The sequence below is a fragment of the Choristoneura fumiferana genome, chromosome 23 (assembly GCF_025370935.1).
Source record: "Choristoneura fumiferana chromosome 23, NRCan_CFum_1, whole genome shotgun sequence".
In the NCBI taxonomy this organism is placed as follows: domain Eukaryota; kingdom Metazoa; phylum Arthropoda; class Insecta; order Lepidoptera; family Tortricidae; genus Choristoneura; species Choristoneura fumiferana.
Window position 1 is genome coordinate 19,921,757 of NC_133494.1, and position 26,365 is coordinate 19,948,121.

At 35.3% G+C, this 26,365-nt stretch overlaps 3 protein-coding genes and 1 long non-coding RNA gene across 7 annotated transcripts; 1 reads left to right on the forward strand and 3 right to left on the reverse strand.

Moving 5' to 3' along the window:
- Positions 1-3,217: 3,217 nt before the first annotated feature.
- LOC141440768 (uncharacterized) lies at positions 3,218-3,770 on the reverse strand. Its single transcript, XR_012452742.1, has 2 exons — positions 3,433-3,770; positions 3,218-3,341 (listed from the first exon to the last, which is right to left on the reverse strand). It is a non-coding gene; the product is annotated as an uncharacterized lncRNA (long non-coding RNA).
- A 3,054-nt stretch (positions 3,771-6,824) lies between these two features.
- Positions 6,825-11,725, reverse strand: LOC141440675 (uncharacterized). Of its 3 annotated transcripts, none has more exons than XM_074105205.1 (3): positions 11,493-11,711; positions 9,921-11,364; positions 6,825-8,175 (listed from the first exon to the last, which is right to left on the reverse strand). In XM_074105205.1, the coding sequence occupies exons 2-3, from the start codon at positions 11,354-11,356 to the stop codon at positions 7,833-7,835; spliced, it is 1,779 nt and encodes a 592-aa protein (XP_073961306.1). In that variant the 5' UTR covers positions 11,357-11,364; positions 11,493-11,711; the 3' UTR covers positions 6,825-7,832. The 3 variants fall into 3 exon arrangements, with proteins under 3 accessions (XP_073961306.1, XP_073961305.1, XP_073961307.1); XM_074105204.1 differs by having other exon boundaries at positions 11,456-11,711; XM_074105206.1 differs by having other exon boundaries at positions 8,086-8,175; positions 11,131-11,364; positions 11,456-11,725.
- Positions 11,726-13,936: 2,211 nt separating this feature from the next.
- On the reverse strand, positions 13,937-18,311 carry LOC141440784 (THAP domain-containing protein 1-like). Its single transcript, XM_074105330.1, has 4 exons — positions 17,990-18,311; positions 17,549-17,714; positions 17,162-17,458; positions 13,937-16,673 (listed from the first exon to the last, which is right to left on the reverse strand). The coding sequence occupies exons 1-4, from the start codon at positions 18,058-18,060 to the stop codon at positions 16,497-16,499; spliced, it is 711 nt and encodes a 236-aa protein (XP_073961431.1). The 5' UTR covers positions 18,061-18,311; the 3' UTR covers positions 13,937-16,496.
- Positions 18,312-19,266: 955 nt separating this feature from the next.
- On the forward strand, positions 19,267-25,671 carry LOC141440993 (SET and MYND domain-containing protein 4-like). Of its 2 annotated transcripts, XM_074105594.1 has the most exons (3): positions 19,267-21,083; positions 21,498-21,847; positions 23,975-25,671. In XM_074105594.1, exons 1-2 carry the CDS (start codon positions 19,699-19,701, stop codon positions 21,838-21,840), a joined length of 1,728 nt encoding a protein of 575 aa, XP_073961695.1. In that variant the 5' UTR covers positions 19,267-19,698; the 3' UTR covers positions 21,841-21,847; positions 23,975-25,671. The 2 variants fall into 2 exon arrangements, with proteins under 2 accessions (XP_073961695.1, XP_073961694.1); XM_074105593.1 differs by having other exon boundaries at positions 21,498-25,671.
- The last annotated feature ends 694 nt before the right edge of the window (positions 25,672-26,365 follow it).

The following is a 26,365-nucleotide window of genomic DNA, read 5'->3' on the forward strand; positions in this document are numbered from 1 at the left end:
CACGTTGCACCTATAGTTAAACCTAATATAATGTACAGGTTAATTAAGACTAAAATAAAAATAATTGTTTACAAGATATGCATACATATGTATGTATGCATATCTTGTAAACAATTATTTTTATTTTTATGTAAGTATGTACTTACATACATACCTACGCTTGAAAAACATAACCCTCCTGTTAGATTATATTCAGCGTTCTTTATTCTGCCAGTTAAAAAGGCGGGGGCTGTCACGATGACAGACCGCGTCACAGATACTACAACATCTCTCCTTTTTACATTAAATATAAATGAAAACTTAAATCTACTTAAGTATAAATGACAAATTTGAATTTTAGTCACATACATAGTCATTAAGATAATTGGGTCTCTTTACAAGCCTTCTGGATTCCCTACCTTCTGTACTGGTATCACTCTGTCGTTCATTATCCTCAGTCTGAGTTAATTGCTCTGGTGAATCCAGAAAACTTGTGGGAGTTACATGTACTTCTTCCTGAACAGGGTAATCAATATCCCCTAAGTTCGCATGAGGGCTAACACCAAATGCCCACGATTTCGTCTAAACAAGCCTTTGCCCGTTTTTAGAATAAATGAACGAGGTTCTGTACATTTTTTTTCTATTACACCATATGTTTTAAATCAATTATCCACACTCTATCATTAACATTCAATTCTGGCAAGTTTGAAACTCTATGTCTCTTATTATAGTATTGTGCATCTTGTTCTTTTTTTTTATTTCTTACATATTTATACTTTTCTCCTATATCAATAGTCTTATTTAATTTGCTAGACAATATAGGCAAATTATCACGAAGTTTCCTACCAAACATCAACTCAGCTGGGCTGTAGCCGCATTCAACAGGTGTATTTCTGTATATCAATAGAGCAAGATGTATATCATCATTTTTACTTAACAGAGCTTTGGCTATCTTGACCGCAGATTCAGCTTGGCCATTACTTTGGGCATAATAAGGGCTACTAGTAATCAACTTAAACCCATACTCTTTAGCAAATAAATTGAACTTAGACTTGAACTGAGTGCCACAATCAGTGCGTACTACTTCTGGGATACCATACCTAGCAAATGTTTCTTTACATTTAGTGATCACACTATCTTCTGTCAGGTCTTTTAGTTTAAATATTTCTAAAAATCTAGAGTAGTAATCAACTATTACTATGTACCAGTCATTGTTAAATTTAAAAAGATCCATTCCAATTTTTTGCCATGCCCTATCTGGAATTTTATCTACAACCATGCCTTCTTTATGATTTACACGCATTTCTATACATTTTGGACAATTCCTTACCATTTCCTCAATTTGTTTTGATAATCCCATCCACCACACTGATTGCTTAGCCCGCTCTCTACATTTTGTGATGCCTAAATGGCCCTCATGAATCTTTTGTAATATTTCTCTTTGTAAGGTATTTGGAACTACTATTCTTGAGTTGTACAAAAGCAAGTTTTCTTCTACAGTAAAATTATGTCTGTACTGAAAAATATTCTCAAGTTGTCTTCTATTTTACTCTTGTGCGGCCATCCATTTACAGTGTATTCTATTAATTTTGAATTTATTGCACTTTTTTCCTGTTCTGACTTTATTTTACACAGCATCTCATTATTGACAGAATCATTCATACTTAGATTGAATACTAAATTCAAGTACCTATTTCTCTCATTTTCATTTGTTTTCAAAGGATTCCTAGAAAGAGCATCGGCTACTTTCAAATCTTTTCCTGGGGTGTAATTTACTTCAAAATCAAAACGCATGAGCTTAAGCCTGAATCTAAGTAACCTAGGTGTCAGGTCATCTAACGGTTTAGTTTGTAAAATTTGCAAAAGGGGCTTGTGATCAGTCTCTAAGTGTACCTTTATTCCTATCACATAGTCTCTAAACTTTTCTATGGCCCAAACTAAAGCCAAACACTCCTTCTCGATCTGCGCATAATGTTTCTCTGTGTCAGTGAGGGTGCGGCTAGCATACACAACTATACTCCTCTGGCCTGTTTTGTCTTCCTGCATTAATGCAGCCCCTAAGCCATATGAGCTGCTGTCAGCTGACACAATAACTTTACTACTGGGGTCAAAATGTGCTAAAGTGGGAGCTTTTAGAAGTTTATTTTTTATTTCTCTGAAAGCCAATTCTTGTGACATTCCCCAAATGAATAAATTACTTTCTCTTAACAAAGAATGAAGGGGTTCCAAATGATGTGATTTGTTAGGTATAAACCTACCAACAAAATTGACCATGCCTAAAAATTGTAAGAGTTCTTTTTTGTTAGTAGGTGTTTTAAACTCACTTATTGCCCTGATTCTTTCGGGATCAATTTCTATTCCCTTCTCATTTATTATATGGCCTAAATAGGTTATTTCTGTTACTCCGAATTTACATTTCCCTTTATTAATAGTAATCCCTTCCTTTTCCAATCTTTTAAGAACTTCCCTTAATGCACTGTCATGTTTCTCCTGAGTTTCCTCATATATTAATATATCATCCATGTGTATAGCAACTTTTAAGTCTCTAAATAAATTATTAAATTTCATAGTGAAATATTCTGGGGCACAGTTAAGTCCAAAAGGTAATCTATTGTAAATATATCTCCCAAATGGAGTTATTATTGTTGTAAGCTTTTTTGAATCTTCATCTAATTTGATTTGATGAAAACCTGAAGTTGCGTCAATTTTCGAGAAATATTTTGCTCCCTTAAGCTGTGCTAATGTGTTTTCAACTTTAGGTATAGGATAGATAGGTCTTTTAATATTTTGATTCACCTTTGTATAATCCCCACATATTCTTACTTTATCATTTTTGTAGACTACTACAATAGGGGAAACAAAATCTGTTGGTTCTTCTATAGGGCTAATAATACCTAAACTCTCTAACTTATCTAATTCTTCTTTGACTTTCGGCAGTAAAGGAATAGACACATTTCTTGGTGTTGCTTGTACATAGGGTTGAGGATTATCTATTAACTTTATACTGAATTTATCTTTGAACACACCTAACTCATCAAATATGTGAGGAAATTCCTTCTCAACACAGACTTTGGAACCACTTTCTATCAAGTCATGATTATTTTTTACATTACTATGTGTCATAGAACAAATTGATATCATGTTCATGCTTTCAATAGCTGGCCGCCCCAGTATAGCACTTTTTAAGCCTTTTATAATATAAACTTTGCCATAATACACTTTATCTTTATAAACTAACCTTAATGTAGCTGTACCTTTCACATGTAATGGTTTACCATCTGGACCCTTTACGCTGTCCTCACATCTTGTCACCTGGAGACGGCTGATACAATCCGGTATTGCAGTTATGTCGGCACCTGTGTCTATCAAAAAGTTTAGCTTATCAATATATGTGTCTCTACTGAAAACATCCACTTTAATCACATACTTTTGTGACATCTCACATGAGCCCACCTTAAAAACAGCTGCAGCCTCTTGTAGATCCTCTTCCATTTTTCTTATTCGTGCCACTAAGGCTCATGTACCTTACGAACCTTTTCTTCCAAACAGCCCACTGTGCTGGGTTAAGAAAAACTTCTCTGGCGCCGCCACGCTGCCACCCGTGCCACCGGTTGCACCGGTTGCATCAATCTTTTCTTCACCCATTTTAATGTTTTATCGCGAATATCTCTTTTAAATCTCCCTTATTGGTTTTTTTTACCGCTGCCACCATGTTAGATTATATTCAGCGTTCTTTATTCTGCCAGTTAAAAAGGCGGGGGCTGTCACGATGACAGACCGCGTCACAGATACTACAACACCTCCTTCGGGCAGTCGGGTAAAAGTTAACATTTCAGGAAAATGGGTAGAAATACGAAAAAAATTGTTTCGTTTCCCGTAATGCCTAACAGCCTTATTCATAAAAAGTTAGAGCCTCCTTGAAGGCTCCTTGAAGGCCCGATGCTGAAAAACATGATTCATAAACGTCTGTTAGCGCTAATCAGTCGATCAAGGCTCTGCTAAAGTTAGAGGACTGTAGACCCTCCTTTATCTCCCTGCTAAGTCACAAAATGGCCGCCACAAGTTTGAACAGCTGACTTTGACAAGAGCAAAAAACCATACCGAAGATATTTATAGTGAAGGCAGGGCTACGCAAAGATTTAAAAAAAAAACTGGAAAATTTTATTTTCAGGAATTTGTATTTAAAAATCCTCTAAATTAGCAACAATAAATTAACAATAAATATGAAAAAAAAATAGGATTATTAACATAATTATGGCTTTTTGCACAACATAAACATGCGGATCGGAAATGGCGGGAAAACAAACATCTCGCTTTTTATTTTTTTTCCTGCTAATTTGCTGTCACTGCTGTCAATTTTTTTTTTTAATTATCGATTAGGCCATTTTTTGTCTTTGATTTGTCAAGGTGGCCAACATAACGCGTCTAATCCGTCTATCAGCAGCTCAACAACTAGCAGACTGCTAGCAAGTGTTTATGAATCATACTTCTTGACAACCGTCTATTAAGCTTAATCAGTCTGCTAAGTAACAGACCGATCAAACCTCAATTAAGGTTTTTTTATGAATAAGGCTGTAAGTAAATCAGCTGATCGGGCTTTTGACTAGGAAGACGAAAAACATTTTTAATTTTAAGACACATTCACCCCTTAATTAAATAGTGTCGGGTAACAATTTATACACCTTCAGTGTATAATATCACAAAGATAAACATTAAATAATATAGAACTAGGTTATGTATATATAATAATTACGTTAGATGCTTAAATAAAATAAGTTATTAAAATTTATCATCATTTAATGATGACAACAATAAAATTCAATTTATTAAAATCTCAACCACGGGGAATTTGATTCTTGTGTACGCGGCAACACAGAATGGCGTTTAGGGTTCATGTTATTTTATTTTGTAATTTCGAAATTATACGATATTTACTGATGGTATGTGATCCCAGTGTCCTTCTTATTTCTTGTAGTATTATTTTTAAACAGTTTCACTGCGAAAACTGGCATTTTACTTCGGTTTATGACCAAAATTTAACAAAATTCGGGACATGCACATTACGCACAGTTTGCAACGCGACTGACTCGCCTTGGGCTCAGGTACGCCGATTTCGGCGTACTATTTGTTGCCGCATTTGACAAGTACGCCGGCGGTATCTAGTCGAGCGAGCGCGCGAGACCAATCATTCACCTAAGCTAAATGCTAAATTTCAGTTTTCTACGACCAGTAAAACAAAAATTCTACCCGTTGAACTGAATATAACACCGGTTTTTCCTTATTCCGTGGGAATTTCCGAAAATCCTTGAAACTGTTTTTTACGCTCATAATCACTTTCACCTTCTTCTGTGCCAAATTTGAAAAGTCTTGTACCTATTATTTGTTCATAGGATTCTGTTAAACTGAATATGTAAATCCCGTTTTTTTCCTTATCCCGTGGGAATTTCCAAAAACCCTGAAATTAATGTTTTAGTTAATAAAATGCCTACACCTGTATCAAATTTGAAGAGTCTAGTTATTATAGCTACTGAGATAGGGCCACTCGGAATCGAATATATAAATCCCATTTTTCCCGTTCCCGTCATAATTTCGGGAAATGCTTTTCTAGTGTTCCCCTACACTCTCCAAGGAACCTAAATGCCAAATTTCAGCTTTCTACGACGAGTGACACGAAAAATCGATCCCTTTGAACTGAATAATAATCCCGTTTTTCCTTATCCCGTGGGAATTTTCGAAAATTCTTAAACCTATTTTATACTATTATAATCACTTACTTTTGTGCCAAATTTGAATAGTCTAGTAATTATAGTTCACAGCATTCAGTTGAACTGAATATATAAATCCCGTTTTTTTCCCGTGGGAATTTCCAAAAATCCTAAAAGCTGTTTTTTACTATTATAATCACCTACTTCTATGCCAAATTTAAAGAGTCTAGTTATTATAGTTACGGAGATAGGGTCACTCGGAATCGAATATATAAATCCCGTTTCCGTGGGAATTTCCAAAAATCCTTCCTTAGTGGGTGCCTATCTATGTGCAAAATTTCAAGTCTCTAGGTCCAGTGGTCTGTGCGTTGATATATCAACAGTCAGTCATTCAGTTTAGAATTTTATATATATAGATATACAATATAAACAATTTCCCGTGATTGGCTATTTACAGAAATACCCTGTTTAAGTTAACTCGCCATGGAAATCAATTTCCGAAAAATAACAAACTAAATAAATATGTATGTGGTGGTTTTAACTGCTCTATATAAATCAATGAAAACACGAGTGCACTCTTCGCGTGATGGATTGCTACTAAGTACTAAGTCAAAAAGACAATTTTAGACAATTGTCATTTTCTACTAACGAATCCTTCCAATTTCCCCAGCAACCCGAAGCTCACGGATTGTATGTACCTACCCTACTATGCAGTTACTTACACCATGCGTCGGGCGGGGTTGATCAAATGCAAACTTAGTTTGCCAAACTACCTACTTTTCCGAGAACTCCCATGTCTTAATGTTATTATTGTTAACCCATGGAGCGCCCAATAACCACAGGTTATTTCTTACTTGCCTATGATTCTGGTTGAGTTGTGACCATAGCAAAATCCTTTCAAGAAAAAATATGAGCACACTACCACAGGTGATCACGTGGAAAGTCAAAAACAAAACACTACAAAAGAAATGTTTGTGGGAAGAAATTTTATAAATAATTATTAAAACTTCAAAAGATTACACAACTTAATTCAATATTTTTTTAATACAAGTTTTTAATTTAGGCTTTAACAAGCACTGATGAATGTTAAATAATTTACCACCGGTTCGGAAGATCCTATGTTGAGAAGAATCCAGCAAAAAAACTCGATGAGGTATACATATATTTTATAAACAGATTTACAATGTTGTTTAATGATTTACATCACAAGTATTTAGTTAGCACAACTACATTTTTTAACAATACGTATAGAGTTGAAAAGAAAATACAAGAATAATAGAATAGTAGATGTGTAAAAAGTAAGAAAATATAGGTATCAGAATAAGTCCATGCAAGCTATAATGCCATAATTATTAAAAAGAAAAGAAAAAAGATTCTTAGGAAAAAAAGGAAATAAGTAATACATACATACGAAAAAGTTAAATAAGTCCTATTTCATAAAATGTCGAATAAAATTATTTTAAAACTATTTTATGTACAACAACAACAACAATAATACAATAGGTCAACAATTAAAATAGGTGTGGCGATAATATCTAGATGGCATTTATTTTTTCTACAGGTATTAATACCTACTCTTTGTGCATTTCTCAAAAAAAAACTATATATATATATATAGTACATTATAAAATGTAGGTATTCCAATTTCGACTGCGATTTACAAATATTTCTATCTATAATCTACTACCTATAATCTACCCACAACAAAATTCATTTAATACATTAAAATTTACAAATAAGTAATTATTACATTTTGAGCAAGTAATTTAAATAAATTAAAAAATATATACAAGTATTAATTAATAAATAATAAACCATTACAGACAATTATAATTATGCACATACCTACAGTAGGTACGTTTATCTATTTTAAGGTGATTTTCCACCGGCGAGGCGAGACGAGAATTGAAATTTATTCCTCGCCGGTGGAAAATCACCATTAGGTACCGTTACCGTCCAATTGCTATAGACAAGCTTCTTGATAATGATAATCTGTTCTATCTTCTGATGAAGGTAGAAAGAGATAGTTAATACGATCGCAAGCGCCTGGGCGTTACAAAATATGCCTAGCCTGAATTTATAAGATTGCCAGAGACTATTAATGAATTAGGAGAAATATACTACTGTCTTATTCCTTAGTACCTACAATTAGTAGCTAAGCCAACAATTTTGAGTAGCTATTAATTGATGGCACCGCAATATAAAAACGAAGTACTTAAAAACATTGTAATATGCGCTAGTTTCCATTCGCTTATTCAACACTGTTAAGGTTTTGCAAGTTTCTTCGAATATGGGGGCATTCAAGGGATCCTTATTCATGACAGACCATTGCCTACAAGTTGATTTTTGAAACTTGCTCAAGTCAGTTTTCATCAGGTTTTTGTTGTTCCAGCCTTCCTTGCATACACGGCACGTGCAAACAATTAATGTATTATGGAAAAGTTTCATTAACCATGCATGTTCCATATTTGAACGCAGTAACCAGTGACCACTGCAAAAGAGAAATATTACGGTAGTGTAAATAAAATTATGTACCTATGTACTATCAAACTTTAATTTCGGTCGGACCCGCCATAGAAAATTGTCAGTTAGTTTTTTTTTTTTTAATGTGGCCCTTTCCATCAGTAAACACTTTTGCCACTATGGTATTATTTTGTATTTGTTTGGTAAAAAACTGAATATATAAGGCAATGGTGGATGAAAGATGATAAATGCGAAACCATTGTTATACGCTCGCTCTCATATTAAATAGTATAGAGGGACCGCACGACACGAACTTCTAGTTTCGTAGTAGCCCTGATGTTACTCTCATTGGTTTTCCTTGTCAGGCGATGCTGTCTCTTTGACAGATTATGTGAAAGTGAAAAGATTCCACAGTGGGTCATATTATGGATCGGATGGATCAGTGCAATTCTTTTCAATAATGTGGACATGACTCAATAGGGTTAATTAATGAATTAATTTATTGAAATTACATCTGAATTCCTGGTACAACATGCTTTCAAAATGAGTAGGTACATTAGTAAGTAATATAAAACAATAAAATTGAAATATAAAAAAACAGACTGCCTTAAAAAAATGTAAAACGAAGAAATCAAGTCTTGTGGGCTAGAACTCTGTTTAGTAGCTAACAAGTTCAACAGTCGGGACCCACTAATAATTTTTGAGCTGGTCATAGATTTGAATGAGTCCCGACTGTTGAACTAAACAGAGTTGTAGCAGACTTGTTTTCTTCTTTTTAGATTGTTTTAAGGCAGTCGGTTTTTTTTAATTTATTGTTTTATTCTATACTTTTGTGGATATTTTTGTGAAAATGGTAGATTAAAACTATTATAGCCCATATATATTTAGAATGGGCTAATTATTAGCTTTCATTTGATACCCTACTTGATAGGTTTGAATAAAAAAAACTTTTTGAAAGCTCACAATTTGGCGCCAAAAATCCGCCATTTTGAATGTTCAAGAATTTCATGGACCCAGTGTCACTCGCGTCATCAAGACAAATCCAATGACGTATCATTTATCAAAATCTGTTCAGGCGTTGAGTAGTTAGGAGAGGACAATAGGAATAGACATACATACATACGACGCAAACGCATAACCCTCCTTCTTCGCAGTCGGGTAAAAATTAAAAGTAGCAGTTGTTTTCGTTGGATTACGAATATACTGACCACATGACATGTAATGTAATAGCTCCATAAACCTACAACAACTATCTGTAAATACCATGTTTGAGCGAACATGTGACTGATTACTGGTTACAGAAAACTTGGAAAAATTATTGTCTATAAAAAAAAAGTTATTTAAGTATTTACTTTAAAGGAATCAAAACGAATTCTTAGGTAAGAAATTAATTAAGTAACTGATACAGCGAGGAATGCTGCCAGCATCTTTGGGTCCATGCCGCGGGGTATTCCATTTACCATTATTTTCTAGGTTATAGTTTAGTAATTTGTAGGTACTTAAGTACTTTTATTTTACATTGAGTTATAATTTTAACTTAGTTTAAGTAGTATATCATGTATAATGAAGTTTGTATTTTAAATATATATTTAATACTTGAAATTGGATGATAATTTTGTTAAATTATAATGTTGCGTGTTGTTAAACCTGTAAGTATATATGTTGACACAAATAGGTACAAATATAATAATAAATTAATTTAATTCATTAATTTTGGAGTCATGTCCACATTATTGCGCACAATTAAGATTTTATGAAAGCTTGCATACTTACTTGTGTGAGACCTTTAACTCAGACATGTCTTTGATAGGCTGAATAGCAAACATGCACACCTGGTTATCCAGTCCGACTAAGAAAACATTGGGCTCACAGTCATGTCTCAGTTTGCTGGTAAAAGATAACAATCCATAATGATAAGGGAGGTCTGCTGGTACATCCTTATTAAAAGGACTGCCATTATTAACCAACGGGTCTGCTGCATTGTTATATATCTGTGTAACGCTAGGCCACATCAACTCTAATGTCATAAAAAGTTTAGCAAGACATTTCTTTGCCTGTAAACAATCTTTTTGTTTTACAGGGAAGAATCCACTGATTTTCTGAAGGTAATATATTACCAAGGCATATACAAAAGAGCTGTTGTACAGGGACCCATAGATGAAATGACGGTCACTATTAAAGCTTAACATTGAAGAATAATTATTAACATCATATAACTCTTTTAAGGAACTGTTTTTTAATCTGTTAGCCCCAATATTTTCAGATTCTTTAATTAAAGTGCTCCACTGTTCGCATTGAGTTTTTAGTTTCAATACTGTTTTGATGGCTAGTCGGAATCTACCACCATTATCAATTTCTTGCAATAAATCCATAATCTGACATTCTATGAGATGGTACTCATTTAGACAGAGTTCTTTACATTTTTTACCACAGAATAGTGCATAGCAACAGTTGTCACAGGGGGTCAAGTGGAATGCCATCTTTTGGCAATAATAACATGTAACTAATGACTTTTCCTGTGTAGAACATGTTGCATATGCAGTCTCTACTAAAAGTACAGTACCCACCGGTATATCTTTAGTAGCAACTGCCTTCATTTTACCAGATTCATGTACTATATCTATATCAGCTGACAGGCAAGGTATCTCAGGATGTATTTGCCCTTTAATTTTGAAGAATTGCTCTGAGAATGAATTTTTGTGAACAACTACCTTATCTTCATTATTCAAAATCTTTTCTTCACATTTTTCCTTCATAGTAGTCAGCTTTTCCAGCAGTCCAGTAGTGCGAAAAAAAACAGCCAGTTCTTTTTCGCACTGGAATTGAATACAAGTTTCTATGTCCTTAAGGGATTCTGCATAGGCTCCTACATAGAAAGATAGTTCTGACCTATTATAATATGCTAGCATTAGATTTCTAGAACCATCAGGAGCGCGTAGCAAAGCTCTATTGTACCATTCTAAAGCTCTTCGGCACAACTTACGTTTGTGAAAGTAGAGCAGCCCTTTGTTGCGGTATAAGCTGGCCAGATCTTCATTCTTCTGTTTGTTCTCAATTTCGGGCAAATTTCCAGTGTCGTGTAGAACTCTCAGTGCCGCGATGACAGCACCAGCCATATCCAAAGTGCGACAAGCTTCGTACACATCATCGAGAGCGCCTCCTTCATTGAGGTCAGTATTTAAATTCTTGAGAAATTTTATATGTTTCATCCTTGTTCCTAATAAAAAGGAAGTAATAATTAAAGAAAATATCTCACGAATTATAACTTAAAAAACAAAAATATAATATCATTGAGCTGAAATGCTTACCCTTTTTTTAGAATTTATATCACGAAGATTACCCTACCTTTAAATTCATTTGTACGTTTACTACAAAAGTTGTAATACTTGCTAAAACAAAATGGCAAATGGTTGGATCTCTTCTTTGCCTATAATATAACTAAGTAATTTGGCGAATTTTGTTGCACGGCACGGCGCTACGCTCACAGAATACGAAATACGAATACGTTAAAGATTAAAGTCGTTAAAATTAATGGAGGGAAAGGACTTTCAAATTTTAAGGCTAGTGTTGCCATCTTCAAATTTGTGAACTGTCGTGTTCGTAATATTTTAATTTTATTTATCGAAGCACAAATCATGATAAAAATAACAAATATAAGGGTATGATTTTATTGATCACCTAATAAATCCGTTTTCGGTGACCTAATAAATAATAATATTTGTTCCTAAAATAGTAGATCTGTCACCTAAATTGAATCAAATAATATTAAAACGGTTACCCAAATATTATTTATAAATTACTCGGAAATAATATTGATCATCAAATAATTATATTGGGTTCCAAAATAATAGATGTGTCACTAAAACTGAATCACCAAATAATATGGAAATGGCTTCCTAAACATTAATTATAATCACTGAAAAATAATATTGATCATCAAATAATTGAACTGAAATATTAAATATATTATATTATATTTTATTATTATTATATTATATTATTATTATATTATATTATTATTATTATTTTTATTATTATTTTATTATGCAAATAAAAACTTTGACTTGACTTGACTTGACTTAGTGACCCGGATAACTCACGTCTTAAATCGAGTTTAAATTCAAATTAACTTATTTCGGGCATTAACTTATTCGACATGTTTCGGGCTAATCCGTAGCCCTTCCTCTTCGGAGCAACGCGACTCGGCGGCTGCTGCAATAAGCGCAGAGGAAAGGCTACGGATTAGCCCGAAACATGTCGGGCTAAACTCGATTTAAGACGTGAGTTATCCGGGTCAATTTATTTAATATGAGTGAGTCTCACGGTAGTTTCATGTTCAAAATTGAACTGAAATTTGACGATAATGATATGTACAATGAACGAAATAATTATAATAATCCCTTTATTATCCCTTAAAGGATCACTTTTAGGGATAAGTTCGCCTTTGTACTCTTTTGTATTGTTGTTTTCTTTTTGTATTATTTTTGCATTTTATGTACAATAAAGTATTTACATACATATGTACATGTACATACATACATAATATCTTCTCACAAATTACGCCAATTGATCCAGCCCCAAACTAAGCAAAGTTTGATCTATGGGTGCTAAACATCCAAGACTCAAGTAACTACTACAAACATTTATATGCATCATACAGTATTAGCAAAAAATGTTCGGTTCTGGAACTTCGCTGGCCGCTGCCGCGGCACGCTCGCTTCGCTCGCTCGGCTCGCGCCCTGAGGGTCGCAGTTCTACCTCGCTCGCTCGGCTCGCGCACTGAGGGTCGCAGTTCTACCTCGCTCGCTCGGCTCGCGCACTGAGGGTCGCAGTTCTACCTAACACTCCTGGCTTCACTCGTCGTCGCACCTAACCAGACCTGCCTTAGTAGAAGCATCGAATTAAGGAACTGATCTATTTATTAGGTGACAGATCTATTATTTTGGTGATCAAATTTTGATGATCAAACTATAATTTAGGATACGGTTTACATTCATCTGGTGACTCGTACTTAAAGACAGATTTGATTAATTTGATAACCAATATATTTCTTACGGGTAGATGTAATAATTAGGGTATCGCAGTTTAGTGACAAATGTAAATTTAAGTGACAGAACATATAGTTCCCCAAATATGATGCTCATGAATAAATATAATGTGCCATCATCATCATCATCATCCCAGCCTATATACGTCCCACTGCTGGGCACAGGCTTCCTCTCAGAACAAGAGGGCTTGGGCCGTAGTTCCCACGCGGGCCCGGTGTGGATTGGGAACTTCACACGCACCATTGTATGCTTCGCAGGTTTGTGCAGGTTTCCTCACGATGTTTTCCTTCACCGCAAAGCTCGTGGTAAATTTCAAATGTAATTCCGAAAAACTTATAGGTGCGAGCCGGGGTTTGAACCCACGACCCTCTGCTTGAGAGGCGATAGGTGAAACCACTAGGCCACCACGGCTTAATGTGCCATATCACTAACAAACTGTTTAATTTAAGTTGAATTAACGGTCAAATTGTAACACGTTTCTCGATATTTCGAACAAAAATGGACTAAAAATACCTACATTTACAAGCGGTATTTATTATGTTTGTATCATAGAAGTTAACACAATTTTAAATAGTTTCGTTGTTTTATTTAAAAATGTGTGCAAATTTTACCGTTAGTTAGAATCTACAGCTTGCCCATAAAGAGTAGAAATTACATAAAAATGAACTAAAATCTCTTTTTTTTACTTGCAACCTTGTTACCCTATGACAACTGTCAGAACTGACGTAGTACCACATACATAGACTAATAATACACTACGTTCTATAGACAGCGGCTTAGCGTGGCCATATGAGATAGAGAACGTTTATATATAGCTAAATCTATCTATGGCGCTATCATACTCAAGTGTGGCGACTTAGAAAGAAAAATTACCCTAGTTTTCGGATAAATTCGCAAACTTAGCAAATCTATTTTCATCCTATCATTCGTATAAACTAAATGTTTTTGTGAAAATAAATACATAATAAATAATAATAAACAACAGAAACAGCATTCAGTTAGAGTCTGTGTGAAAAGAGAATCGTCATAATTTACGGTTTATAGGGTTCCGTAGCAAAATTCACTACGGTCTTGTGCTGTTCTTAACTATTTTATATAGAATAACAAAAAATAAAATAAAAAAGTTTTACGAAACAAAAGTACATATTTATTATTCATTAATACATCGTTATAAGAAACAAGTTCACATGGGTACATTTTAATTCAATATAAAAAGTACAATTTAACTTATTGAAATCTCATTGTCCTTTAAATAATACCAGTTTTGTGTGAATATTCCTAATTCTCTGTTTAGGTTCAAAGGCTTTTGTAGCATGATGAATACGGAGTTCGAAATATCGCATTAAAATAGCTTTTATGAGCAAGATTCGATGATTGCCAACAAAGGGTTGATTTTTAAAATGAGTATCAGTAAAAACTCCTTGGCTACGCTTAAAAGACGCCAATATGAGCTGTGGCATAATATTTTTCTCGGCAAAAAATTGTATGCCTTTATTATGTTGTTTAAACGTTTTTTCTCCTATCGAACAAACTTTAATTACATCCTGAGAAGGATAAATTAGTCCACCTTTATCTTTTTTTGCAATAAGACCCAAATATTTGTTGCTTATAAGACTCAGAAGGCAATCTTCACATTTTATTACTTTTTTTAATCGCCTTACCACAAATCCACCAATATACGGAATAATTTCCTCGCTATAAATAGATAACCTTGATGGGTCACTTAAATAATCGTGATCTTTATCAATAACGATGCCATCATCATTCGAAATGTTTGGAATGGAAAGCTCGGCGTTAAGGTGGGTATACTTGTTGAGTTTATTTTCATACCGTACATCTGTATGAGTAAGTATTTTTATATCTTCTAAAGGTATACAGTTGCCAGAAGAAATACTTTTTATTTCGCCATGTACTACCAACCTTTTATAGGCACTTTGGAATTGTAAGGCTGTTGGGTTGTTGTTGAAGCCGCCTTTTGACCGGATCGAGCTAAAGAAACACTCTAAATGATCTTGGCTGAGTTTGTACACGGGTAAAAATTTCAGCTTGTCTGTGTATATGAGAGTAGTATACATATGTTTTAAACTCTGTATGCATAACAAAAAACCCAGGAAACCGACCTTCCTGTTTGTAAGAAGTATAGGTTTTCCGTATAATGTCAGCCCTTTGATATAATGTTCCATTTCTGTTATGAAATTCAAAATATGGTCGCTATTATTTTTGTTGATTGTTTTTTTGAATGTATAATCTTTTAGATTACGGCTGTTAAAAACATCAAATAAGTTGTTAACTTTTCTAATGAAATCGACAGTAGCATCTGAACCAATAAACTCAGGCAAATTTAATTTTTTATTGCAAAACTCTATCGCATCAGCTACGGAATTGCTGAAAGTTTGGGCAGCAAGCTTAACTTTCATAATTTGTTTGGTAAAATTTACATGCTGGCTTCTAAGGCGATTTGCTAAGTGAAGACCCTCACTTTCTTGAAGATTATTTAGTTCTTCAATAAATCTCCAAGAAATTATTCCACCTTCCGAATTGATTAATTCTTTCTTTTCACCTAATGTGTTACGCACGAGCTTTAACATATGCGCAGGGTCTGGGAAAATAGCTACTTCTTGTTTTTCAGCAGTAAAAAATGGTATCACGTTATCTGATGGGTTGATACAACAACCTAAACTTTTTGCCATAGCGAAATTGGCCGGACATCCATCAAATGTTAGGGACACTACATTAATGCCACAATCTACTATCAGTAAGTTTAGGCATTGTCTTACTAAATTTGCTTTTTGCTCTCCACTAATATATTCAGCCGTTAATGAAAAAATAACCAACCGGTATCTTCCAACTACTATTAATGGAGTTTATCAAAAATACCAAAGCCTCATTGGCTTCAGTAATATTATGCCCATCCAAAGCTTCTCCGAAATCCACAAGACCGACACATTGTGTTCCATTCCATTGTATGTGCTTTCTGATAGCCATTTCATCCATGCACAAGGCACAGTGCATTTTTTTATGTTTAGCTAACAGTTTAATGCATTCTAAGGATTCAGTAGTAAACCCTGGAGTAGCATCGACGCTTTTGTACCACGAAGTAAGCGTGGATGGATGAGGTAAGCACGTATCAAATTGCTGCCGTACATATTTATAAGCGCGTGGACTTATAAAATGCAGACAAAGTGCAAATTTACGTAGTTCTGGGGAATATTTTCTACTACTACCAGCCGGATTTAAAAATTTCTTCAGAAATTCTCTGTTTATTGGATCAATTGATTCCAATAAATCTCCGTCTTCTTCACTAATCAGAGACTGCTTTGAGCTCTGCAATCATCTTTTCTAAATTAGCCACTTTTTTACTTAAACGACGACTTTTCTCACGTAGGGCTTTTAACTTTTTTAGTCGTTCTGTAGCTTTTTCTTCGGACTTTTTCCATTTCCTTTTTAACGTCCGAGGTGTGTAGTCAGGTCCATCATCCTAAAAGTATAATAAGTTAATGGTAAAAAATTACGACAAAACACAAGCAGTTGAGTGGTTTAAAATTCCCGCACTTACGAACTAACAAGTGAAGAAATAATCTCATCATCATAAAGTACATAATTGAAGCATACTGGCTCTTCGCCCGCAGCTTTAACTACGTTACATCAGATTTTCCCATAAAAATTAGGATTCTTCTCGAATTAAAAGTAGCTCATCTAATTAACTTTACTGGTTGGTTTATTATCTAAGTTTTCATTTGTAATCAGCCATATTGTACCGTTTGTACCCAAATAAACATTAAAACATTAAACGGCCCTTCATTTAACTATTTGCAAAAAAATCACTTTAATCCGTCCAAGTAGCTTAGGTCTCTCCGTTCCTCTATATTAACCGCACACCTAGCTGTAAACTGTTAAAATTACACAGTGAAATTTAAAAATATAAATAGGGATTAGTTTGTTAATTTAATAATATATAACACTTACTACTGATAGTAGAACAGACGATGCAGACAGTTCCACATCTGGCTCGATATCTAAATGTTTAAGAACAGTTGTCGACGGCACTATATTATCAGTAGCATCTGGTTTAGTAGTTATGTTTGTACCAGCAACACTTGTAGAAGCGGGGATGGGTGCTATTAAGGGTTGATGAACATTGACCGGTTGTTGAATAAGCGATGTTGTAAATGACTCAGCCGAGTCAATCTCCATAATATGATCTTGATTACTCGTTGACGGCATTACATCAACAACATCATCTCCAATGGCTGGATTTTTAATCTGAAAAAATATGCAATTTAGGTAGGTATACCTATCTTATTATAAGATATATTTTTTTCAATACCCTGATATAACTAAATATTCACTTACCTGTGATGGAACAGCATTTGGCAACAGAAGAGTTATTTTTTTCTTTTTAATTAATTCATGTTGCTCAAAATGTCTGCTACAAATTTTTGATGATTTTTTTGCTGTCCAATTTGTTCGTCCTGTGGCTGCAATCCACTTCTGGTGTAAATTAGGATTTTCCGGGAAACTGTAATGGAATTAAAATGTTACTTAAATACTTAAAAATATTTACTAATATTTATTACAAGCACATAAGAAAATAATACCCATAAATTGTGGGAAAACAAATATTGAAAATCTGGCAACACCGGACAAAATTTAGTCGTATGTTATGATATGATTATTTTATTTTATTGATCGAATTATGTACTTAATTAACTTCATATGAATTAACATTCTTTAGAATACTACCTAGTACTTGATTTAAAGGCCTAATAACTGTTAAAAACGTGTTATACTTACGAATGAAAAGATATGTCTGGCAGTTTCTTTTCACTATCACTTTTACACCCTAAAATACTACACCGCACCATATTTTCTTCAATAATGTTTAGAATATTAAATCACAAGCTTTTTTAAAACAATATTGTGAATATTTTACCACGTTTATGAGTATTTACCAGCTTTTTTCTAAGAGCGCAAACAAAATCAACTGAGCATCTGTCAAGTTTGTTTAGCAAACTAGTTTGCTGACCTTGACAAAACCGGCACGCGTGGCGAAACAAAAAATCGAATCATTGTATCTCATTTTTTTACACGCGTTTGGCGTAAGTTACTCCTTTTCTTGTGTGAATGCGACGGAAGCTATCAATTCGTCTAGGGCTTTCTCTGTCTACGACCACATATGACTATTTCTGGGGTGACACTCTTTCCCGGCCCGGATAATACCGGGATGGAAATACCGACCGTTTTTCGTGTACAAACCATTGGTACTATTGGTACTATTTCTATATTGGTACTAATACTCTTTGGTACACACTCTCCTTCCTGTTTGGTACACGCCCGATAGAAGCTCTTAGTTTCTATGGGCGTGTAACAAAAAACAGGGCCGGTATTTCTATGTCGGTGTTATCCGGGCCGGGAAAGAGTGTCACCCCGCATCCACCATTCGCTTGTCCTCGTGTTGGATTGGAATGGAACTAGGGATGTAATCGATGACTAAATATTCGATTAATTGATAATCGATTATTTTAACTGTGTCGAATTCAATTAATCGATTAAGGGCGCTCATGGTATCGATTAGTCGAATCGATATCGAACATTCCTACGGTTTTGCCAGATGTACCACTTTTCCGCGTTTTACACCGCCTTTTATGAAGAGGTACGGCACACTAGGTGCGAAATTCAAACTTTTTACAGTTTAAATGTGTTTAAAGTGAAATAAAATGAGTGACACTATTTCCCAGCCGTAAAATACCGACCCGATATTTCGTGTACTCGCCCATACAAACTGGTGTCAAACTGACAAGAGTTTCTATGGGCGTGTACACTAAATATCATGTCGGTATTTTACGGCCGGGAAATAGTGTCACCCATTTTATTTCACTAAAAAAATATATCGTAAAATATCGATTAATCAATGTAAAATTATCGTTTAGATCGATTATTTAATTTTTTCAATTAATCGATTATTTCTCGATAATTTTACATGGATTAATCGATTAATCGAATCGATATTGAACATCCCTAAATGGAACTTGCATTGTTTTTTTTTGGTTTGTCTCTGGTAGGGTATTTACTATGCCGTTGATTCGCGTGATAGTGAGGCAGCAGCGGCGCCACCATCTATTCTACGAATTAAATGATTCAATTCAATTATTTCAATTGATGGCAAAAAAAACAGAGGAGAGGAAAGGAAGTGCGTGCACAGCACTGCAAACACAGAGTTCATTGTACCTAGAACTGCAAACATTGCAGTGCAAAGAGCGACAGCATTATTATTATTATAATACCACGCTTGTATTGTAGAAAAACGAAACTTATTACTTGTGTACTACACACGTCAGGAACTATAGCTAATTTTATTATTCACCGTGCCGTGATACAATAAAATTATAAAAGTACAAGACGTAACTGGGATTTAAAGTAAAAGACCTTCTTGATAGAGTTTAACTCTTAAGAGCTTGTTTCCAGCATCTAATTCAAGCATCCAATTTCCACTTGATACAAGAATGAACTACGCGGACAACTTCTTGCTTTCTCATCGACTCCTGGAAGAAAATGGCTTTCTTCAACATATTTACGGTGCCTTAAGTTCTATGGATCTGTCAGCAGCGGTTCTTGGTGCATTGCAAGGTATGTGCATTACTCGATCTTTGCCTTACATTCCAAAAACAGAAAAGAATGTAGCTCTGTCCAGCATTTGTCGCAATGAAGGCAATGATCATTTCAACAGTGAATGCTACCAGAAGGCGTTAGAGTGTTATAACAAAGCCTTACTATTCGCTCCTAAAGGGTCAATGGAACTAATTCTCGCAATTAGTAACAGGTCAGCACTACTCTTCAAACTGAAAGCATATAGTGCTTCGTTCCATGACATAGAAACATGTTTGAAATTGGGATGTAGTGGAGGCCTACTAGAAAAGCTAAAGAAGAGGAAGGTTTCATGTACCAATATGATTGCAAGCGAAATGTATAAAACATTCAGTTTGGTACATGGTTTCCCTGAAGAATTCTTCAAGTTTAATGAGAAAAAGCATCCTGAAATTCCATGCTTATCTGCAGATGTGGACATAATATCAATATCTGGTGAAAAAAGGGTTGCAGCTTCAAAAGATATTGAGATAGGCACTGTTGTAGTAGTAGAAACAGCATTCGCAACATGTTCCGCTAGAGACAAATCACAGGTAGCCTGTTACTTTTGCCAGAAAATGTCATTCAATCTGATACCATGCGATAATTGCTGCTATGCCCTGTTTTGTAGCACAGAATGCCAAAAACGTTGTGTGAGTGAGTATCATGATATAGAATGTCAGATCATGAGTGTATTGGAGGCATTAAGTGAAGGAAGTAAATTTCGTCTGATTATAAAAACTGTATTTAAGCTAATAAAGAAATGCAAAACTTGGAGCAAGTTGATTGAAGAGTCTAATATTGGTGCTAACGTTAGATTAAACACCAGTTCTCTGGGCCAGATTTATAATGTTGAGAATTATTCTTCCATGTTGTGCTTCAATGAAAACTATCATTTTGTCCATGGTATTTTGTACAACCACAGTTTTATGTATGCCATAGTTATCCATTATCTTGAGAAAATTTCCGGCTTTTTCCCTGCAACCCCGAGAGATTTGGAAGCAAAGAAATGTTTTGCAGAACTTTGCATGCGCTTAGGGATGATGTATCCTTATGTGACGGAGATGAATAGTACTGCTGAGAACTTTTCTGACATGCAAATTCGAAGCGATAATGCACCTTCTCATTTCGGTTTGTTTGCATTAACAGGCAAACTTAATCATTCTTGTGACCCTAATGTAGTTGTCATTGGGCTCAACAATCGAGTGGCTTTGGTAGCTGTTAAACCCATTAAGAAAATGACTGAAATAACAATTTCTAAGATGTAAGTAATCAAAAGATAATTAAGTATGTGCGAAGCTTCTGTTGACTAGTAACATGTTTTCATGGATTTTTTAAAACTAACTTAGGCTTGAGTTACCTTTAATTGTAATTTTCAAAACACTTTTTTCCATAGTTCAGTTAGAAACCAGACTTATTTACAAATCAGACCCATGAATCCATGAATTCACGTTCATCATGGACTTGATTAGGTACAGTCAAGGGCAAAGATATTGACACGGCCAAAGTTGCAAAAATATGTATACAAAGCCTTAATGTTAAGTGCATAAAGACGTGTATACATATTTTTACAACTTTGGCCGTGTCGATATATTTGCCCTTGACTGTACCATACCAGTTTAAGCCATTTCGGCTTTATAACCAATTACTTAACTAAAAATTGTTTTACTGATTACAGAGGCCACTACTATGATCGCTATTATGGAAACAAACGAGCACCACATCTTTATACAACAACTCTCACTGCATGCAGTTGCCACATTTGCCATGGTTCATGGGGTATTAACTTACTGAAGAGAGACCTAAACCCTCAACAGAAAAAGATTGTACAGAAATGGAAAAAATCTAAGCAGATGTTTACTTGCAGTCTACAAGATCGAGGGCATTTCAAAGATAATTGCTATGCATTAAGTAAACTTGAAGAGCTAGTAAATACTGCGGAGCACATCAAAATTTATGGAGAATTCCGCTCGCAACTCGGCTTGTTCCAATATGCTGCAACTCTCAATTCTATGATCTAAATCAAAGGTAATTTTCCCATTCCATGTTATAGTCTGTCAAAAAAGAGAAGAAATTAAAAAGTGGCAACACTGTAGTGTCATCCCTTTCAAACCCTGTCAAACCAAAAAGGGAGGACACTACAGTGTTGCCACTTTTTAATTTCTTCTCTTTTTTGACAGACTATAGAAACATAGATTTACATATCAATTCTTTGCACTGCTACATGTAACTAGGCTTTACTGAAATGTTTACTTACTTATAGGCCACAATAAGAACTTTATTTTATTATGTTAATTGAAGGGTTTGTGTGTGGTCTAAAATAAGACTAACCAACTGAAGTCTTCATACTCGTAACACTGGATGCGTTCTCGGATAATTCTTGTACTGTGTACATGAAATATTAGGGTGTATTAATTTAGTACATTCTGAGGCGACAATGAGGGTTTTTCGAAAGGTGAAATATCGCCAGATGGCGTTAGTATCGTAAGACCCGTTTGACGTTTCAGTCTTGTTTGCGATTGGCTCATTTAGATAATTATGTATCTAATCTAATCACAAGCGTAAGTGTGACAGAAATGTCAAACGGAACTCATACTAACGCCATCTAGCTGTATTTCGCCTGTCGAAAAACCCTCATTGTTCAGGAGTACATTCGCATCAGACGCCTTTGCTGTCTCTCCTCCCCTGATCCTAAAGCGCGTAACAGATAGAAGTAGTCAAGTGGTGCAAACGATTGTGATTCCAAGTGCGTTAGACAATAAGGCCTTAGTATCGCCTGCGGTCAGTGATCACATTCGGAATCCTTCGAATAACTTAAGGTAAGGACGTGTCACGTGAGCGTTCTGCGAGGATCACTTATATGAGGATGAGCTGAAGCCTGAAACGAACCACGCAGAATGCACCTTGTGTGACAGACCCTAAATAAGTGGACCGGACCACAGGGTCCAAAACTCATCCAGTAGGTACTTCTAATAAGAGATATATGCAGCGTTTATTTTTGATACTACCTCAAACTTTAAGGGCAGTTAGTGGAGGCCCTAAAAATCACATTTTATTATGTTTTAGTAAAAAAAAAGATTTTTTTTTTCCGTAGAAAATTAATTAGCACGCAATGTATCTATGCGATACTAAGTAGTATAACAAAAAAAGTAAAATAAAGTTGTTTTTATTCAAAACGTCGCAATCAAGTCGCACTTGTTGACGTGACAGATGTCACAGAACGCTTTGTACGCATTACATTGCTGCTCGAAAATACTTCAAAAATTATTTATGCTCTGGTAGTTAATTCTAAATTAACAATTTATTTTGATATCGGTTCACAGCAGTTAAATCTTCGTCTGGTTACACAGTTTGAGGTAGTATCAAAAATACACGCTGTATATGTATTTAAGGCCGCGAACTAGACGCCAGCGGGAAGCGGGGCGGGCAGCGGAGCGGCGAGCGTTTATATGTTCATTGCATGTGTTGCCAGGTCCCTATACCACAAACGTTACGAGTGCTACAATTCTACATAATGGTCACGTTTTTGTATGAGAAAGTTAACAATTATGTAGCACTTCAGACTTCACTTGTAATTTTTGTGGTACAGGCACAAAATAGATAATAGTACAAGGTACAGGCTATACTTAACTATTATTTTACTTTTATTTTATTTTTAATTTAACATTTACCATGTATTGGGTTATACCTGAATAAAAGAAAATTATTATTATTATTACTATACTTAACCACTGTACGGTGAGCGTCTTGGCCGCGTAATGGATAGAGAATACCCTCGCAGCTTCGCTGGCCGTTGGCATACAGTCCAAGGCCTAAAAGGGTTAAATTTGTAATATGGTACAGTATATAAGTAACTACCTTACATATATCATTATGTCAAAGGTCAATCCATTTCATACCTGCGTTTAGGTAAAAGTCTGCAAACTCTTTGTAAGTATCTTTATCTGTAAACTTAGGTACATTTGTATTTATGATAATGAAGATTGGACTTCAGTATTACCTACTTTGTTTAGGATTTAGAATAAAAAAACACTTCAAAATCATTATCATAAATACGTCTGTATTGTAAGTAATCTATAATTTTTATATTATTGTGTATTAAGTAATTAAGTTTTTTAAGTGTGTGTATTTACCTATTTTGTTTTTATGTTTAAGGCTGAGTAGTAAACGCTAGCGGGCAGAGGGCGCGGCGATCGCGTTCTGTTCATTGCACACCCGAGGCCAGAGATACTCACCGCACAGTGGTCTCCTGATAGCACGCATTGAACAGAGGAAACGCCCACGTCGCTGCCCGCTCGCGCCAGTCAGTGGCCTCATGCTACCAGGGTCCAGTTTCTCAGAGCATAATGCCCTGAATACACGGGGCTAGTTTTTCAAGCCAGGATAGCAAGCTAGTGCTTCTATTTTACACACACACAAACATCACGCCTGTGTTCCCAAATGGGTGAGGCAGAGCACACGAAACGTTACCGCTTTGGAGCCACTTTTAGCAATTTTAGGTTTTAAGTTTGACAAAATCGGTACAATAGTGACAAGTTGCTAGCCTAGCTATCGCCTACGGTATATATACCTTAACATATATCGTTAGTCGCCTCTTACGACATCCACGGAAGAAATTGAGAGGTGTAATTCTAACCCGACACCACACGGGTGCTTCTAGTATAGGTACAAAACTAGCTTATAAGCAGTGCTGAAGCCAGGATAGTTTTGAATAGCTTGTCATTCTATTTTCTAAGCTAGTAGCAACCCCACCACTGATTTCGCTATCCTGACTTGTGTACTAGTTTCGTGTGGCCGGCGAAGCCAGTATCCGTTCGGCTAGTGCGCAGTGACCACGTGCTGCAAGTACCAGATTACTGGCATTAAGCATGTAGACAGCACTAGCATGTGTCCAAGTGAGGGCAGTATTACTCTTAACTTGCTATCCTGGCTTGAAAAACTAGCTTCGTTTATTCCGGGCATAAGGGTCCCTTCCTACACCCATCGACGAGCCATATGGCTTTAGCCACCAAAAACCGCTTTATGTCCATGTAGATAATATCTCATACTCGTACTCCTTTATTGGTAATATCATTATTATATGTAATTTTGTTAAATTATTCTACTATATCCTAAAGCTAATTAATACCCATAAGACCCGTGTACTCTGTACGGTAGTAATTACCTGTGTTGAACAAATAAATGATTTTGTATTTGTAAGAGCGAAAGAGACTACGATCGGCTCGGCCGACGCGAAACTACGTGAACCAACGTCCTTCGCTCTTATTGCGTGGACATAAAGCGGTTTTTGATCGGCTAATGCCGATTTCGCTAGGTATAGCGTGAGACCCGTAGTTAATACCTATTAGTGTTTTATCTCGTAAATGAGGGGTTTCGACAGGCTTCGCTAGATGGCGTCAGTATCGTGAGATCCGTTTGACGTTTCACTCTTGCTTGCGATTGGCTCATTTAGATATTCATACAATCACACACAAGCGTGACAGAAATGTCAAACGGAACCACGACACTAACGCCATCTAGCGGTATTTCGCCTGTCGAAAAACCCTCATTGAACGTAAAAATTAAACAAAACACTTAAATTAGTAGACTAATACTGTACAACATATTAATTACTGCTCACCTATCTTTAAGTTCTTCTTCTCAAAGTTGAGGTTAGCTTGAAAAGATCCCTTTTAGAAATTGGCCCCAGTCACCGATGTTTTTAATGCTAAAATGATCTTTAAATGCGAGCTCTTTTTAACTAGCCCAAAACACAATATTTACTAATTTATAATGTTAATATGACTTTGTAAGTAATCTGATTTACAAATACAAATTTTCAAAACATTACATTCATTATATCATTGATTATATGTTTGTTGTCTTATTTTCGTACTTACTATACTCCAAATTCTCCTCTCCATCCTCTGTAAAACTACACATTGCAGATTACTGCAATTACGCGGTATTCGTGTTTGGTAGAAAAGCGGATTTGCACTATCCCTGACGACTTATAATTTTTACAGAACAGGGTAAGTTGCAGCCTCAAAGGATGTGTGTGTGGCGAGGAATGTCCGTGTCATGAACCAATACAAACGCTTCATTTACCTATCCTCGCTTAGCACAGCTCTGGTGGAAACAGGTCAGCGGAGCGAGGTTTTTATAGATCAAAACAAGGGAAGGATGTGTGCGAGGAATCTGTTCGATCGAATGTTGTGCAGTGTACTCTGTGACAGTGGCGTAGCTAAGCTATACTTCATTTTTTTTGCATTAGAAAGAAGGTAAGTGATCTTGACGTGTCTTTTTATTGAAAAACACTTTTGAAAACACAGAAAATACTTAACAATTAGCAAGGACTTATACTTTAATTTACTTTTTGATACTTTTGGTATCATAATTAATAGTGACTGTTTTTTTAAAACTTTTTTCAAATAAAATTGTTTACCTAATTTCTAATGCTAAAAAAAACGAGGTATAGGTAACCAAAGGCCCTGGGGCGAAAAATAAATTAGGGCCCCAACTAAACTATTTAAAATCGTTCATTCCGTATTCGTCGTGTTGCGAGTT

What these genes read in the sequence shown, in the direction of transcription:
- LOC141440675 (XM_074105205.1), bottom strand. Translation starts at nt 11,356, where the DNA reads ATGAAACATATAAAATTTCTCAAGAATTTAAATACTGACCTCAATGAA. An exon ending in GAGTTAAAGGTCTCACACAA is followed by an intron (nt 8,176 to 9,920) that starts GTAAGTATGCAA and finishes TCTCTTTTGCAG; the next exon opens with TGGTCACTGGTTACTGCGTT.
- LOC141440784 (XM_074105330.1), bottom strand. Translation starts at nt 18,060, where the DNA reads ATGGTGCGGTGTAGTATTTTAGGGTGTAAAAGTGATAGTGAAAAGAAA. An exon ending in CAAATGCTGTTCCATCACAG is followed by an intron (nt 17,459 to 17,548) that starts GTAAGTGAATAT and finishes ATATTTTTTCAG; the next exon opens with ATTAAAAATCCAGCCATTGG. An exon ending in CGTCTGTTCTACTATCAGTA is followed by an intron (nt 16,674 to 17,161) that starts GTAAGTGTTATA and finishes TTATACTTTTAG; the next exon opens with GATGATGGACCTGACTACAC.
- LOC141440993 (XM_074105593.1), top strand. Translation starts at nt 19,699, where the DNA reads ATGAACTACGCGGACAACTTCTTGCTTTCTCATCGACTCCTGGAAGAA. An exon ending in GAAATAACAATTTCTAAGAT is followed by an intron (nt 21,084 to 21,497) that starts GTAAGTAATCAA and finishes TACTGATTACAG; the next exon opens with AGGCCACTACTATGATCGCT.